Genomic DNA, 15,832 nt, shown 5'->3' on the forward strand with positions numbered 1-15,832 from the left:
GTCGTTTGGTTGGTTTGCGAAAGGCATTTGACGGGTATTAGTGTTCAAAGGCTTTATTGCCCAATTTTTATTTACAGTATTTTTTAATGACCATATGATTTCTATTTGAAGTTAACCTGTATTTTTGTACTACATGCAAAGTGGTAATTTTTCGTTTTTCAGATAACAAATTTAGGTGCTTTCTAATCTCTAATTTTTGTCTTGTTCCCCCCAAATAAATTTTTATTTAAAATGAAGCATATTTTAATAACTGGCTGTATTTTGTAGCCAGACGTTAAAACCATTATGTTGAAAATGAAATAATATTTATTCGAAAGTTTTTAAATATGTTACCTACTTCTGTACGTGCTTTGATTTTCCTTCTACATCTAAGCATTTTCAGTTCTATTTAGTTTAAACAAATCGTTAAATTTATTTCGTTTGTTTCTTCAGAGCCGAACCCATGTGGGTCAAACAACGGGGGTTGCTCCCATCTGTGCCTGCTCTCACCCCAGTCCCCTGGCTACACTTGCGGTTGCCCCACCGGGGTCAGCATGATGCCAAACAACAAGATTTGCAGCAAGGGTGAGTCAATTTGAATGTAGTTTTTGTGGACTCATTGAAAACCACTGCCTACAACGTTTTTTTAATATATATGAAAGAAATACATGATCATAAAGATGGAGCAGTGGTGTAATTGCTATGCAACAACGCCCTTGGAACTTTAAATCTCAATACCCCTGTTTTTGTTCGACTTCCTTTAAAATTTACCTACCTAAAGCGTTTAAAAACTCGAGATTAAAAAAGCAAACTTTGTTTCTGATCCATTTTCAAGGTCATTGCTGAAAATGTGACCAGAGTGGTGAAAAAATTACTTTGTCACAATGAACCACCCGTCTAGAACAGTGTTTCCACCTTTTTGCTATCACGCCCCTATTTGTAATTGTCCTAACTCCTAAGATGCCATTGCACCCCCAGATATAAAAAGTGATGTACAAAAAGGTTTTTAGTTTGCACATCTGGCATTATTACCAACCAGATTTTTTAAGCCATGTTTAGTAAATAAAAATTATCAAAAATTTTTTGGTGCACCGCATGTTTAGGAAACATTTAAAAAGGGTTTTTTCGTCGCGAGGAAAAGGTATGAGATTCACGGTCGTAAGACAATTGATTAACCTACAGAAAGCAAATATTTCTCGGTTTAAAAAAGTGCGGATATTTGAATTCAATTTTCCAAAGAAACGGTTTAGACCGTTCCTTCTTCAACCGTTCCAGGTCCCAAGGAGTTTCTTCTAATGGCTCGTCGCACCGACATCCGGGTCATTTCCCTGGACACGCGCGATAACACCGACGTGCTGGTGCCACTGGACATCGTTCAGGACGCGGTGTCGATAGACTACGACCCTGTGGAAGGATTCCTTTACTGGACTGACGACGAACTGAAGGCAATAGTTCGCGCTCGCCTTAACGGTTCAAGTAAGGAACTTTCATTTGTTTTGAGAAATTGAGTTTTTAGTGTTTTATCTGTTCGTTTTGATTCCTAAAAACATTATTGCGGACAGCCAAATCTATTCAAATGTGGCAAGGTTTGAACCTTGTGCGGTGAAATTTCCTTTATATATTTTTAATCATTTTTTGAGTTTTTGATGCGCGAAACGCAAAATTTACGCTAGTTGTAGGCTGCCAAATTCGGAAAATTTTTGCAAATTTCCTAAATTTTTGTCCACCAAAAGGTTGTGCACTATTTAACTTGATGATGTTAGGACTGTTTATCAAAACAGGTATAAAACATTTAATAATTTCTTAAAGTTTTAAAGAAATATTTATTTCGCCTTACGAAAAGCATCATCAGTAGGCATCAAGCAAGAATCTTCTTTTAACATTTTAGTGTTTGCGGGAGATTCCTTTCTTTCAAAAATGTTTCAGCCTATTTAAACATAACGCTTTTTCTCTCTCCTGTCGCAAAGACACGGAGCAGGTGTTCCAGTATGACCGCAGGTCGTGAGTTCGAACCTTACCGCAGGCTAGATTTTTTCTGTCTTGACCTTGCTTGCACAAAATCGTTAATTGATTAAATGATTTCGCTCAGACCCTCTAAAGCAGCGGTTCCCAAACTTGGGGTCCGTACATCAGTTTCAGAGGGTCCGCAATGAGAATTAGTCTTTAAGTTTTTCAACATTAGTCTATGTTTTAAACATTATCTGTCACTTTTTTTTATCATTATTGTCTTTAGATATGCTTTATTATTCGATCTCGGGTGACATCATAAAGCATCTATTGTGCTGTACTATATACCTGCTATCAGCGAATCGTTCGCATTAGTTGAAAAGTTGTTACTTTAGAAAGAATCGTGACACTAGTGTACTACAAATCGTGCAATATTGTACTACAAGAAAAATAGGTCATCTGACTCTTGAATATTATAGGGCTGCGATATATCAAAATAATTGCAACAGGCCAACCAGGCAATTTTTTTAGAAAAGTTTGGGAAACGCTGCTCTAGTCTAAAGGCTCCTGATACCAAATATGTGCTATTAATAAGATGTCTCCAATCGCAAAACACTCTTTTGTTGTTGGTTTTTTTGCATACGCGAAAAACGTGAAATTTCCTTTTTTATATTTTTTTTAATTTGTGAACGTTGGTCGAATGTTCGAATACGCCAAAATATAGTCAGAAAGATTTAGAATGACGTTGCCAATTATGCCAGATTTTTTTTCAATTCCTTTAGCAAATTTTGCGATTTTTCCAAAGGTTATATACAGTGTCTAACTTTAATGTGTTTTCTCCGTCCTGCCTCAAAAGACACGGAGCAGGTGGTGACCGACATTATGGAGCAGTCGGACGGAGTTGCGGTGGACTGGGTTGCCAGGAACCTTTACTGGACCGACACAAAGCGAGATTGCGTCGCTGTTTCAAGACTGAACGGGACCTCTAGGAAAATCCTCATCGAGACTGGGATGGACGAACCGAGGTAGGAAAAGTAAAACTCTTGGCCAAAATTAATAAATAAATAAATAAATAAATAACTAAAAGCTTTGCATATAACCAGCGTGGTAATTGGCTGGCGAAAAAAATTCGGACAAAAACAACAAGTTTAAAAAAAAAATTTTTTTCGGGTTACATAATACATAAAAAAAGTTTCGCATAACCTGCTTGTTGAGTTAAAACATTTCGGGCAAGTCCACCAAACTAAACAAACAAAATAATTTAGAGCCGCTACGCAGTTTAAATTCCTGCTCGAAAGGTTTAGCAGGACGTGCTCTTAAAGAGTTCGTTCTCTTTAACTTATAAAAACAACAAAAACTTATTGTGCAATTCAATGAATACCAGCCTTCATCTGGTATTCAAAGTATGATAACCGTTTATATGTCGCTATATATAGTAACACAAAACCATAAAGCATTTTGTGAACTTTTCGAGTAAATCTTTTTTAAATTTTTAGTTTGGTGAAAAAAGCACTTGTCAAAATTTTCTGTTAAAACACGGAAATTATTAAAAATATAAATTTTTTTCGCGTGCTTGTTACTGCAAACACCTTAATACGATCTATTTTTAGCACCTCTATTTGCCAGCGCGTGCCAGACTAACCCCTCGCATCTTTCATTAACCCCCTACCCCAACACCGGCATGCCTACCCCCGACCCACTTTCGCCCCCTAAAAGGTCCCATATCGCGAGACAATCGATGATCCGATTTCGGCTCGCCTTAGTGAACATGAAACGACAAAATCAATATCCTAGCCCCACTTTCAACCGCACAACGCCCCCTTTTCGTGCTTGGGGCTCCCTATTCGGCAAATATGAGTACGTGGGTTTGAAATGGGGCGGCTCTGTTTACCCCACTCTCACTTTAAGGGTCGTTTCGTTTGATTTACTTTTATCAAAAAGTGTCGAAAGACGAAACTTGACCGACCAGTGCTTGGGCGTGGTTCGAGGATGTACACACCCCACATTAGACAGCTTTGCAAATACACTAAAGAGACTTGTATATGCGTCCTAGTGTAAATTTGCTGAGCGTCTTGGTTTTTTAAGCTGTTCGAATTATTGATTGTAAACTTATAGAGCACTTGAATTAGTGTCGTATTTTTATTCTGATGGCAAACCTTGTCTCAATTACAATTTAAACAATGCCTGGCAGCAACAGTATATTCAGTAAACCATTTTCACATATTTATACCTTAGTTCACATAGCTTCTTCAAAACACGGAAGTTTCCTAAAAATTGGTGAAAATTCTCTTGTTTCAGGCTTTTTGCAGTTTACTTGGTTCCGTGACTTGCTCTGTAGGTTCCCTGAAAATTCAATTTAAACTTTTTTTCTGTTTTTAGGTACAATATCAAATTACAAGAGGTAGCACAATATCCTAATTCACCCCTTTTTCCTATTTTACTTGGCTGTGTTTTTTCCCAATATTTCGTTCCATTTCCACCGAAAGATGCCCGCCGTCAAGTAGCCGTATCGAGTTGCGTGCCCCATAAATACCCCGAGTACCCGCACCCCTAAATTAACCCTAAACGTCAACTTGGGACGCATGGTTTTGGCCCCAAACCGTGCCAACGCGTCGTCACGCTTTGAAGCTCTTCGTAACAATGGTCGATTATGACGCGTAAACAATCGTGCGGTAGTTGTGAAGGAGGTAATGGTGCGGAACTGTTGCGATGTGTGAACTGAAGGTTTACCACTATACTTTGAATTAAACTCCTTATTTTAACCCTACCTTATTGCCTTCTAGCACCACCAATCCCGATTGCTTTGCATTATGCAATCGGGTCTATGGCGTGGAATGCTCGTCCAAAAAATTTACCAGTGTGGCCATGTAGCGTAAAATATTTCCGATCTACTGAATTTACAATTGAAAATAGGCCTTTCTAGCATATATATTGCAAAATTTCAGCAAGAAAATTATTCGTGCAAATCTTTGGCGGTCACAAACTTTGGAATGCAGTCGCATCACCAACCATAATTTTTGGTCTATTTCCGCTCCCAGTTGACATTTTTTGCCTAATTCAACCTTAAACCAGAAGCGATTTTCACTACACCTCAGCCTCCCCTGTGTGTCCATTCCTACCCGAATCGTCGTTTTGCGCCAATTTCCTGCTCATATCCGTACTTTTCCACTTATATCTATTTTCGGTCTCAAATGAAAAAACATAGCGAAAAACCGCTCGTCAATTGGCAGTTAAAGTCAACGAACCATTGAATTCCACAATTAATCACCCAACCCATTCCATGAAAAAGCTCTCTTTGCTTACTGTTTGCTAGTGGCCCCAGGACGCGAGGCGAGTAAAATACCCATTTCGTTATAGCTAATAAGCCAGTGTTGTAAACAAGTCATTTTGAAATGACTTAAGTCCCAGTCAAGTTATTTGTAAAATAACTTAAGTCCAAGTCAAGTCTGTTTGAATAAATAACAAGTCAAGTCCCAGTCCAAGTCATCAGTTGCGCAAGTCAAGTCCCAGTCAAGTCATAGTTAGAGCAAGTCAACTTCAAGTCATGTCCCATAAAAATAAAGCGTTAAACTATTAGAATTTTTAAAAACTCGCATGAATATGAACAATAACTGAACTAAAAAATAAGGAAAACGAAACATATAGCAAGTAATTTGTTTTTTGTGCCAAAATTTGGACAAATAGCTCACTTTTATAAATAAAATACTTGAACAAATGCTTCATTTCCACCCAAGTCATTTGTTCAAAGTCAAGTCAAGTAATTTTGCCCAAATGACTTAGTCAAGTTAAGCCATTTAAAAACAGTGACTTAAGTTCACTTAAGTCAAGTCATTGACTTAAGTCATAACAACACTATAATAAGCAGAATAGAAAGGTAACGTTTCCATTCTACAAACATCTTCCGGACACGTTTTTCAAGGTTAAAAAACAATATCTAGCGTAAAACCCTTACGTGTAAGCGTCACGAGCCAAGGTCACGCACTTTTCGTCTCAAAAACGAGCGGCGACAAGGCAGTGGGCAGATAGCAGATAATGGCCTTTCCACCAGTTGCCTGACGAAAGCCATGCCTCGATAACAGGGTTGCTGGCCCATTGCCAGTTGCCTTAGTGGCCTTAGCTACGTTGGGCGCCATCAACGATGACTCCTTACCCTAATCAACACTTTATCTCGGGCGCAACAAGCTTCGCATATCTGTGACAGTGCAAGACGTGTCTTTCACGCAGAATTCTTTAAGTTTTTGACGCTAAGTGCGACGTTTGCGCCTCTATTATAGACTTTCTAAAACTTTTGCGTGTTATTTTTTATGTAATAAAACTGCTGGGTAGTTTCGATGGTTTTTCGTCGAAAATTAAGTTTCGACGTCGATTATTTATAGACTTGGTAAAACTTTTGCGTGTGTTTTTATGTCATAAATCTGCTGGGTAGTTTCGATAACTTTAAGGTAAACAGCGCACATCAAACTAATAGCTAAGATACATTGACTTGCCCTTAACAGAACGTCACATTTGGTACCTTTTAAAAATTAGCAAATCATGCAATCTAATTTGTCCTGCTGACTAACCACCCATGCAGTGAGAGCGTCACAGAATGCGCAATATATCTGTTTAAATTTAATTGAAAATTTTGGAGCATAATGGTTGGAGGTTGTAGTAAGACGTAATAAGAATATCTCAACATGTTGAAAATAAATAAAGAGTTATTCGAAACGTCCAAAATGATACCTACTTCTGTATGGGCTTTGATATTCTAATTGCAAATTGTTCGTTGACTTCGAATGTAAGTTAAAACACACGCATCAAAGGAAACATGCTATAAATCTGTTCGTATACCTTTGGGAATCAATCATTTTAGCAGTATTTATTAAAAACTATTTGTTGTTCGTCAAACTCCATTTCAAACAACGCAAATGCGGTCGCAACATTGTTTTCCAGTTTTCAGTTGTCGGCTTAATGCGGAGCTCAACAACATCTCACGTTCGGCGACGTTTTCGTGTTCTTTTGTACAGCCGCGGTCGTTTAAAGTCGCTCAATTAAGATCGAGTTTGTTGAGTAATTCGAGTTCAAAGCGTTCAAAGCCGTCTTGATTTCCCGCGAGTGTTGAGGCATTTAGCCCGCGTAGACTGTTGGGTTCGCCCGTAATTAACCGACAAGCCAGACGCTGCCTTACGTTAGCATTCCAGTACAGATGGACGCTTAAATGTTGTCGCAAATCCTGATTGTTGAACGAATTTTTGTTGCACGCTACTTTTGATGCACAATTAGTTTTAGTGCTCGCCAGTAGGCTATATCTATTTCACGCGAAGCGTTACGTAGTGTTGTAAACAAGTCATTTTGACATGACTCAAGTCCCAGTCAAGTCATTCGTAAAATAACTTAAATTTAATTCAAGTCTTTTTAAATAAATAACAAGTAAAGTCCCATTTCAAGTCATCGGTTGCCCAAGTCAAGTCCCAGTCAAGTCATAATTAGAGCAAGTCAACTTCAAGTCCAGTCCTTAAAAATAAAACTTTAAACTATTAAAATTAGTAGACTCGTCCAATTATAGGCAAATTAATGAATTTGTAGGCAAAGTGTTGGTTTTCAGAAAGGCTAGCTTGCCTCGAGGTTCGAACTCGGACCCCGACCATTCCTAGGCCGTCAAATGTACACACCTGTATATTAGTTACAATCTAATAACGCTTTCATTTTTTTTTTCGATTACGCTTTCTACTTTTTGTTTCGTGTGAATAAAAGCACGTATAGTTGTGCCGAAGAAAATACACATTTAATCGACAAAGCGCCCGTAAATGATATATTTTTCGCTATTGATTATCACATACGCCCAGCTCTATCTAAACCCAAACTACAACTTGTGAACATCTAGTTGTTCCAGGTGGTGGCACCATCTTTTGAGGTACTCTATCAGTGCCTTGGATTACAGGTAACAGGTAAAGTATACTCTCTGTCGCTGCGCCTCGCGATAGACATCTGAAATCTCTCGCCTAATCGCATTACAGCTTGCGCGACACAGCACAAGTACAGCCCAGAGGGGACGCTTTGCAGGAAAATGACTCTCATTTGTTTTTCTGCCGAGCCAAATAGATTCAAGGGAAGTAACTGCAATAAAAAAAACTAACGACGCCTTGTCAGGTTCCCACCAATGGTAAATGCAATCTATAGAATGCTATTTTGTTTGCATAGATATCTTGTTTGTAGACGGAGAACAAGAAAAATTAAAATAGATGCCGGCCAAATTAACTAAATATTTAGTTTCTCTTTTTTTTTAAGTATCTCGATCCGTTGCGATCCGTTATCAAACAACTTCGTCATCCTTTTTATAATTTGAAAAACAAATCGTTGGTTTAAAAACATGCCTATTAAATGTTTTATTTAGTAATTAAGTCAAAATTTTCTTTGACTTCAGAAGCATAGTTACCTTCGATTGTTTATTTATCATTTTATTAGAAATTGATCTTTTATAATTTAAAAATCACTCACAAATAATGGCTAAAAATACTACATTAAATTAGTATCGGTTTGAAATCGATTTCACTCTAGTGACGGAGGAATATAACCTCTTTGCAGTGGGTATCGGTCGGATCCGATATTATCGGACATCCTTAGTTCAATGAGAATTTCTTGGAAGTGCGGGGAAATTTCCTAAATAAATCCAAGTAAAGTTTGCCAAAATGCTCGATCCCTCTTGCGTCTATGACCTTTTTCGTCGAGCATGTCGCGATATTCTCTGCGGACTGTTGTCGCTCTTTCCTTCTTTCCATTACCGCGCCTGTGAAGGCCTCTTGTAAATCTTCGCCACAACGATGCTTATCCGCCCAGCCCTACTGCTGTTGATGCTATTTTAAGGTCAGCTTTGCGTTTTGGACTTTCCAATGCAAATTTGTCTGAAGTTTATGTTTTCTACTGTTTTTGTCTTTTGTCGTCCTCCAATTCTTCCTTTTGTCAGTTTAAGCGTCTGCCTCAAAATTTGTGTTTGTCTTGCTTTATCAAGCTAAAGATTCTTATGGTAAGCATTAACCCTGTGCATTTGCAAGGATCGACAAAGAAATGTTTTTTTTTAATTTCCGCTATAAATAACGCATTCAATGGAAAACGATTAATGTAATAATCCAAATGTTGTGCTTTTTGAGTGGTAATAATCCAATGTACGGTAAAATATTACATGTCGGAGCCTTAACAACCGTTTTTATACTTAAGTCTACTCCCAAAACATCAAGTTGTTTGACGTAGTAAGAATTTAAAGCCCATATACAGAAGTAGGTATCATTTTGAACGTTTCGAATATCTCCTTATTCATTTGAATGTTTAAAATCAATTAGGAGTTATTCGAAACTTTCGAAATACCTTCTACAGTATTGGATTTCATATACCTACTACGTAAAACTACACCCTCCAACCATTATGCATCTAGCTGTTTGTTTTTATCTTTGACAAGTTAAAGATTTTCCGACATCAACTTGTGTACTTTGGAGTCTACGTCTGATTTCGACGCAAAAAATCACTCTCTTCTAACGCGTGTGGTCGGAATAAAAAATGTCGTTAAAGGAGAAAGGCCTGGCGATTCTATTTCGCCTCGAAACGACCACCCATGCTAAAACAACGCAACATTGGGTTTCGCTAAAGCTCGTTAACTTAACAACTCTGCAGTCTAGTTGCGCAAATCAACGACCAATGTACTGCTCGTCAAAACGTCCCAAGTGTTTACCGGAAATTAACGACCCTTTCCGCGCACTTTATTGCCTCTTTGTCGTTTGGCGTAAATTAGTGTCAAGCTAAATACAAGGATTTTGACAGCTGTTTTGGCGGATATTGGAGTCGAAGACTTCCGTGTTAATCGATCCTGACACTTGTCTGAAGCGAATTGTTAGATCATTTTGTCTTGTGCAATACCTGTAGTTCGAAAAGCAGTTATAATGTAAATGTTGGTAAGAGAACTTACAAGTTCTACCCAGATTGGAAAATTAGCCTCAAGTTTTTCGATAAGGTTAGGGTTGGGTCACCATTTGTTCATAAAGGATGTACAATGTACATTAAAGCCCTGGGAAAGTTTGTATCGAACTCTGTTAACTTGTTATCGTTTAACAAAGGAAATATAAAAATACTATTTAACAAAAACTGTAGTGAGCTATATGAGTTGTCGTAACTCCGACAACATTTGATTTGTGTTTTATCTTCATTGGGGCAATGTGTCTCAGGCAGGCAACATTAACCCAATGGCCGCATCTTACCCCCACACCGTAGTTTGGAGACCCATGGATTATGTCAATGATTTTTAACGGTGTATGGTTAATGGCCTCTTATAGTGCACTTAAAATATTTCCTTAAGGTTTTACCTCTGTTGTTTAATTAGTTTCAAGTTTGATAGTTTAGCAATTATATACAGCCTAGAAAAAAAATCCATTCTGCGGTAACTAGTTGAACCGTTTGAAGGCACTGATTAAAAGGCCTATCATAATTTGTTACGTTTTGTTATTTTTTTTATTATAGATTTAAAAATGTATTTTTTTATTGTGAATGGGCTGAGTGAAATGTTTCGCTCTAAAAACTTATGTCATCATTCCTTGGCTACAAAATGTTTAAATAAAATAAACGCGGCCACTAATATTTTCTTTTTTATGCAAAGCGAAATGCTTTGGTTCTCTTTTTTATATACGCAATGTTATTACCCCATTTTACAATTAGGTCTTGATGCCCAACAGATACTTTATCGAGTTTAGGACAGGTTTTACACTTTCCTGTAAGCCTATAGACCTGTACCAGCCTTGCATAACATTTCCCGTAAACCTCAAGTTCTAAATCCCCATGTTAACACCCCATTTACGCACAAATATTGATCAAGCCGCCGCAGGGCGTCAGTTGAACCACACCAAGGTTAAAACCAACCACAGAACAACCTCTCGCACTCGAATCAACACTGCAGCATACGTCAATATGATTTATATCCTCATTCGCGTCTGTACCATGTACACTTTGCTGAGTCATGTGCCAGGCGACTTGAATTCGAATTAAACCCTTTATTGCCGCCACGATTTTCTTGCGCCACACCCTTGGTGTGTTTACCCACAACCTGACCCCAAGCCCCCTTAAAATTACCCGGGGAACTTAAAAAATTTGTTTTCTTGCCTGTCCCGCATTGCCATGTGTTCCTTCTAACGCAACGTTTTATAACCGCTTTAGAAAACTTTGCCCAAAAATGTTTTCGATACGAATAATGGAAAGACAAATTTGTCGTCTTCAAGAATGAAGCCTATTTGATTTGATTTAAAGTTTAAAGAATTTTAACTTAGAAATTAATTTGTGTGCACTTTACACCTTTTTAGAATGCGGGAGTATTGGGGTCGGCCACTAGTGGATATATAATAAGATCAACATGATTTTTAGTAACAACAAATACGCATTTCTCCGTCTCACAAATATAAAACTAGTTGTGTAACACGCCGTGCTTTTATCGCATCCGACAGCATTGCCACTAAAATGACTGGGGCGCATTGATGCGTCTATAATTGGCCTACAGGTCCCTACCTTTGCACACGTGATAAAAGGCTTCGGCATCATTGAAAATCGTTTACAGGCGCCGACCGCGACCGCATTTTGTTTATCTTAGCCTGATTTTTTTGCGATTATAGTCTTTGTGAGGGAAAGATTCCTCGCCTTTTCAAACCTCAACCCTTTTTTCTGGCCTATCTGACTGTGCGAGCAATTGATTTACGTTAGTCACTGAAAGGATGTACTCATGGCCACTTCTGACAGGCGTGCGATTTTCGGAGTTCAAGATAGAATGTTTATTTTATTTTGATTGTTGAGCTGATTTTACTTGAGTTTATATTCTTAATTTAGGTTTGATTTCTCTCTCCTCCAAAGAATCAAATTTTCTGTTTGTTTTAAACGAAATATAAATTCCACTGCTTTACTCAAACTAACTTAACACCACACAACTAATGAGGCACCGTTGAAATATAAAATGTCCAGCAACATACGGCGTTTCAATCGATAATCGCTTGCTATTATTTGCATATACATTTTTATAGCCATTAAAAAAACATTTTATAGCCATTAAAAAGGATCGTTACGTTCGACAATGCAGTGACAAATCATTGAAAAAGGCGCTTACATAAAAATCGAATAACCACCCTAAAGTTAAGGTGACCGCTGATCTTTTACCTACTCACGAGTCCCACTATGGCTAAGTGTGCAATTTCGTCGAGCCCCGTACCCGACTCCGACTCTAAGGCCTGTATTCACTCATTTACGTAACTAAAATAAGGTGGATTTCCAGCTTATAGGGGTGTATTATATCCACTCCCAACACTTGGTTGGAAAATATTCAACCATTTTGCAAATACACTTTTACGATTTATAGTTGGCAGCAATATCTGTTTAAAAGTTTGGAACTGCGCACGTCGTACTCGGGACTCGGGTAGTATTATGTGGTCTTACTCGAGTTCCGAGTCCGACTCCAGCAAAACAAACCGACTTCCTCGAGTCCCGAGTCCCGAGTCCGACTCCGCAGCCCTGCTTTAAAGTATTGTTGAATATAAATATCCGTTGTGTTTGCAGAGCGATCGTTCTCAACCCGACAGCAGGTCATATGTACTGGACCGACTGGGGCGACAAGCCTAAGATCGAGAAGGCCAACTTGGACGGAACAGATCGCGACATTCTGGTCGGACGCAACCTCGTATGGCCAAACGGTAAGACTGCTGTGAAGCGTTGGTGAATTTGTGCTCTTGGGTTCGTGCGTGTATGCGCGTGTTTTGCTTGTAAAAATAAAACTCAGTAAAAAAATACAGTCGCTAAATACGCGAAAACAATATTCACATCCGCTATCCCCATCCAAGGTTTTTAGTGTTAAGTATAGCTCCAATACTGGCTCAAACAAACCGGTAAAAGTGTTTCATTTAGCAAAGTGTATCCAAACATGTTAATGGTACATTATAAGTATATAACTTAATTATAGCATAATATAATTGTACTACATTGCATTAATTCTAATTCTGTGTAATAGGTAAACTTTACAGGATAAGACATTTTCACAAGCAGAAACCTTGTGCCTGTGGTTCAAAAATTCATGAAAGTACATTCTGTTTGTTATGTATGTGAATACGCTTTAAGTGTCTTTATATGTATAAGATAGCTATTTTTTTGGACTGGTTTTGAATTTTTTGATGTAATATAAGAGTATACTAGATCCTTGTTCAGGGTTAAAGTTGAGTATTTTTTTCTGATAAATGACTGCAAATGGCGCCGAATTAAAACGTGTTTTCATGGCTTTCATTTTAAATCATGATAGCCTTTGAGTTTTCGGTTGATTTTTTCTCAAAGATCATCCATTTTCCTCTTGTTATTCACTGAAATGCAAGGTCATGCTTCATACACGCGCCAAACGCAATAAATCTCGCCGACAAACGATTAATTCCGCTCTACAGTGTTATCCATCAACATCTGGTCGGTCAAATGTGATGTACGAGGTTATTTGAAGCCTTCGCTTGTTTATTAAAAAATATATTGCGGCCATCTATCCACGTGTATTGATCAATCGAACCTGAAAAGGCGATTCAGAGTGACTTGGAGAAATTTTTCGACGCTTTTAAACGTCGGAAAGTTTATTTTGCGGGCGTCACAAGGGCACTCGAAACGTCAACCCCTTCTAACTTCTGTCCTATTGCTTTATATACTAAATACGCCATATGAGAAGCTTGTTTTGACGTTTGCGTGATTTAATCGTTCGGTCGCGGATTAAATTTCCGCTCTTAGAAATTAAACATTTATGTTTTAGCACTTGCTACCTGAAAAGTGGTGTCTAAATCCGCTTTTGTTATCAACGGCTTTTAATAATATGTTGGCAAATATCAACAGCGATTACCGGTAATCGTCCGTACATTTTTCTTTCGGCCTTCATTTTGTTTTTAAGTATAAAAAAAAAAAAAAAGTCCTTAATCCCTGTTTGTCTTCGTTTAAGTATTTTCCGTGTAATTCGCTTCTATCATGTGCATATTTACTACGGCTAAGTGCACGTCGTCCGACTTCAGATATTGTTGTCTAATCAAGAAATGAGGGATTAATCTTGTCGCGAAAAACAAATTACGCTTGTTAGTTTCCCATTTTCGGCAATTACGCTTGCTAGTTTCCCATTTTCGGCAATTACGCTTGCTAGTTTCCCATTTTCGGCAATTACGCTTGCTAGTTTCCCATTTTCGGCAATTACGCTTGCTAGTTTCCCATTTTCGGCAATTACGCTTGCTAGTTTCCCATTTTCGGCAATTACGCTTGCTAGTTTCCCAATTTTCGGCAGTTATATATGCTTTTGTAGGCGGACTTCGATCTGGTCCTTCTGAATACCTACTGACCACTGTAATGTCAATAATTCAATTAGTATTCTGAAAGCTTCTTGGACGACCCATGTGTTTTTACCCCTTCTTAAAACCAACATTTTGACTTGCCCTATAAAAACAGTCCTAACTTACTTTTATTGCTCCGCTTAAAAAGCTACATGTTTTCTTATCGTCGGATCACATCTGTCCCGCTTGCCTTAGTTTGGTGAACCCTGTCCTAAACAATTGTTTTTATTCGTCTCGCCTCTAAACAGCTATATTATCAGTGTTGCAAGTCAAACGCGACTTGACTTCAGTCTTTTGGACAATTAAAGTTCTATTTTATGACAAAGACTTGACTTTAAGTTGACTTGCTCTAAATATGACTTGACTGGGACTAAAGTCATTCCAAAATAACTTGTTAACAACACTGACTATAATTTAATTATAATTCGGCTGTGTGTTGTTTTCCGAAGGTCTTGCGATCGACATTGAGGGTGGTCTTCTCTTCTGGGCCGACGCTGGAGTTGATCGGATCGAAGTGATCAACTTGAATGGGACTGGAAGGCGGGTTTTACTGGACGACCACATTCCACATGTCTTCGCACTCAGGTAAAGTCGTTTATTCTCGTTGAATCTTGTCGCCGATTTAAACGGTTTGTAACCATACTGCTGATTAAAATTACGATTTTCCAAAGCAAAAATTTGGAGCTTAATTTTTCCTTTAAAAGTTGAGTGATTTATAGTTTTTTTCCTGCACCATGTTTTCTGTGCGAAACGTTGCCACTGAAAATGGTTTTGTTTTTTAGAAACTTTTTCGAGATAAAAATAATTTAGACAGTTCCGATTTTAATCGGTCTTTAAAAAATTCGAACAAAACTATAAACAATTTTTGTACGTAACTAATTTCTACACAATTTACGTTGGTCGTAATTCACATTTTTTTTGGTTTTCTAAACTAAGCTCAATTGCAAAACGCAACTTTCGGGTTTATCGTGCAATTCTTGTTTGGCGTATGTAGCTTGACACCACGTAAACCCAAGCCTTATCCCTAACGCGAAAATATATGATTGTTCAAATATATTTTAACACTATGCGAAAAAAACAACCTAATACCAATATAAATTAGACTTTTTTAAATAAATTTGATGGAGCGCCCTAAACGCAATGTTTAAAACAAATCACTTAATGCGTGAATTATATACTTAGGCGTAAAAATAATGAGTTGACCGAACCAAGTAATATCTTCTACCAGTAAACAGCAGCTGCTCACCACTACGCTGAATAGACGAAAACGGAATAGTTAAAATAAAGCGTGTTTCTTTCTCGAGCAGTTACCTAAACGGTTATCTATACTGGAACGACTGGCAACGACGCCGCATCGAGCGAATGCAAGTTGGAAATCGTCTTTCACGTGAAGTCCTTATGGACCGACTTGGCGATATGATGGGCATTAAGGCTGCCAGCACCACTCCACTGCCCGGCACCAACCCTTGCGCCACCAATAATGGCGGATGCTCCCATCTCTGTCTTTACACGCCACAGGTTGGTGATTTTATCAAAAAGGTTCGATGCAAGGATTTGTTTTGACACTGATA

The 15,832-nt window shown here is 38.1% G+C and overlaps 1 protein-coding gene across 1 annotated transcript in view; it reads left to right on the top strand.

Annotated features, from left to right (window-relative positions):
• LOC146139400 (low-density lipoprotein receptor-related protein 6-like) overlaps positions 1-15,832 on the top strand; it is a 68,548-nt gene that overhangs the window by 29,004 nt on the left and 23,712 nt on the right. Inside the window, exons 6-11 of the mRNA XM_083392976.1 lie at positions 433-564; positions 1,255-1,455; positions 2,783-2,951; positions 12,481-12,614; positions 14,711-14,846; positions 15,569-15,779. Of these exons, the coding sequence (XP_083249102.1) occupies positions 433-564; positions 1,255-1,455; positions 2,783-2,951; positions 12,481-12,614; positions 14,711-14,846; positions 15,569-15,779 (983 nt within the window). The remainder of the gene's footprint in view (positions 1-432; positions 565-1,254; positions 1,456-2,782; positions 2,952-12,480; positions 12,615-14,710; positions 14,847-15,568; positions 15,780-15,832) is intronic.

This window comes from Ascidiella aspersa, chromosome 6 (assembly GCF_963924565.1).
Source record: "Ascidiella aspersa chromosome 6, kaAscAspe10.2, whole genome shotgun sequence".
Taxonomy (NCBI): domain Eukaryota; kingdom Metazoa; phylum Chordata; class Ascidiacea; order Phlebobranchia; family Ascidiidae; genus Ascidiella; species Ascidiella aspersa.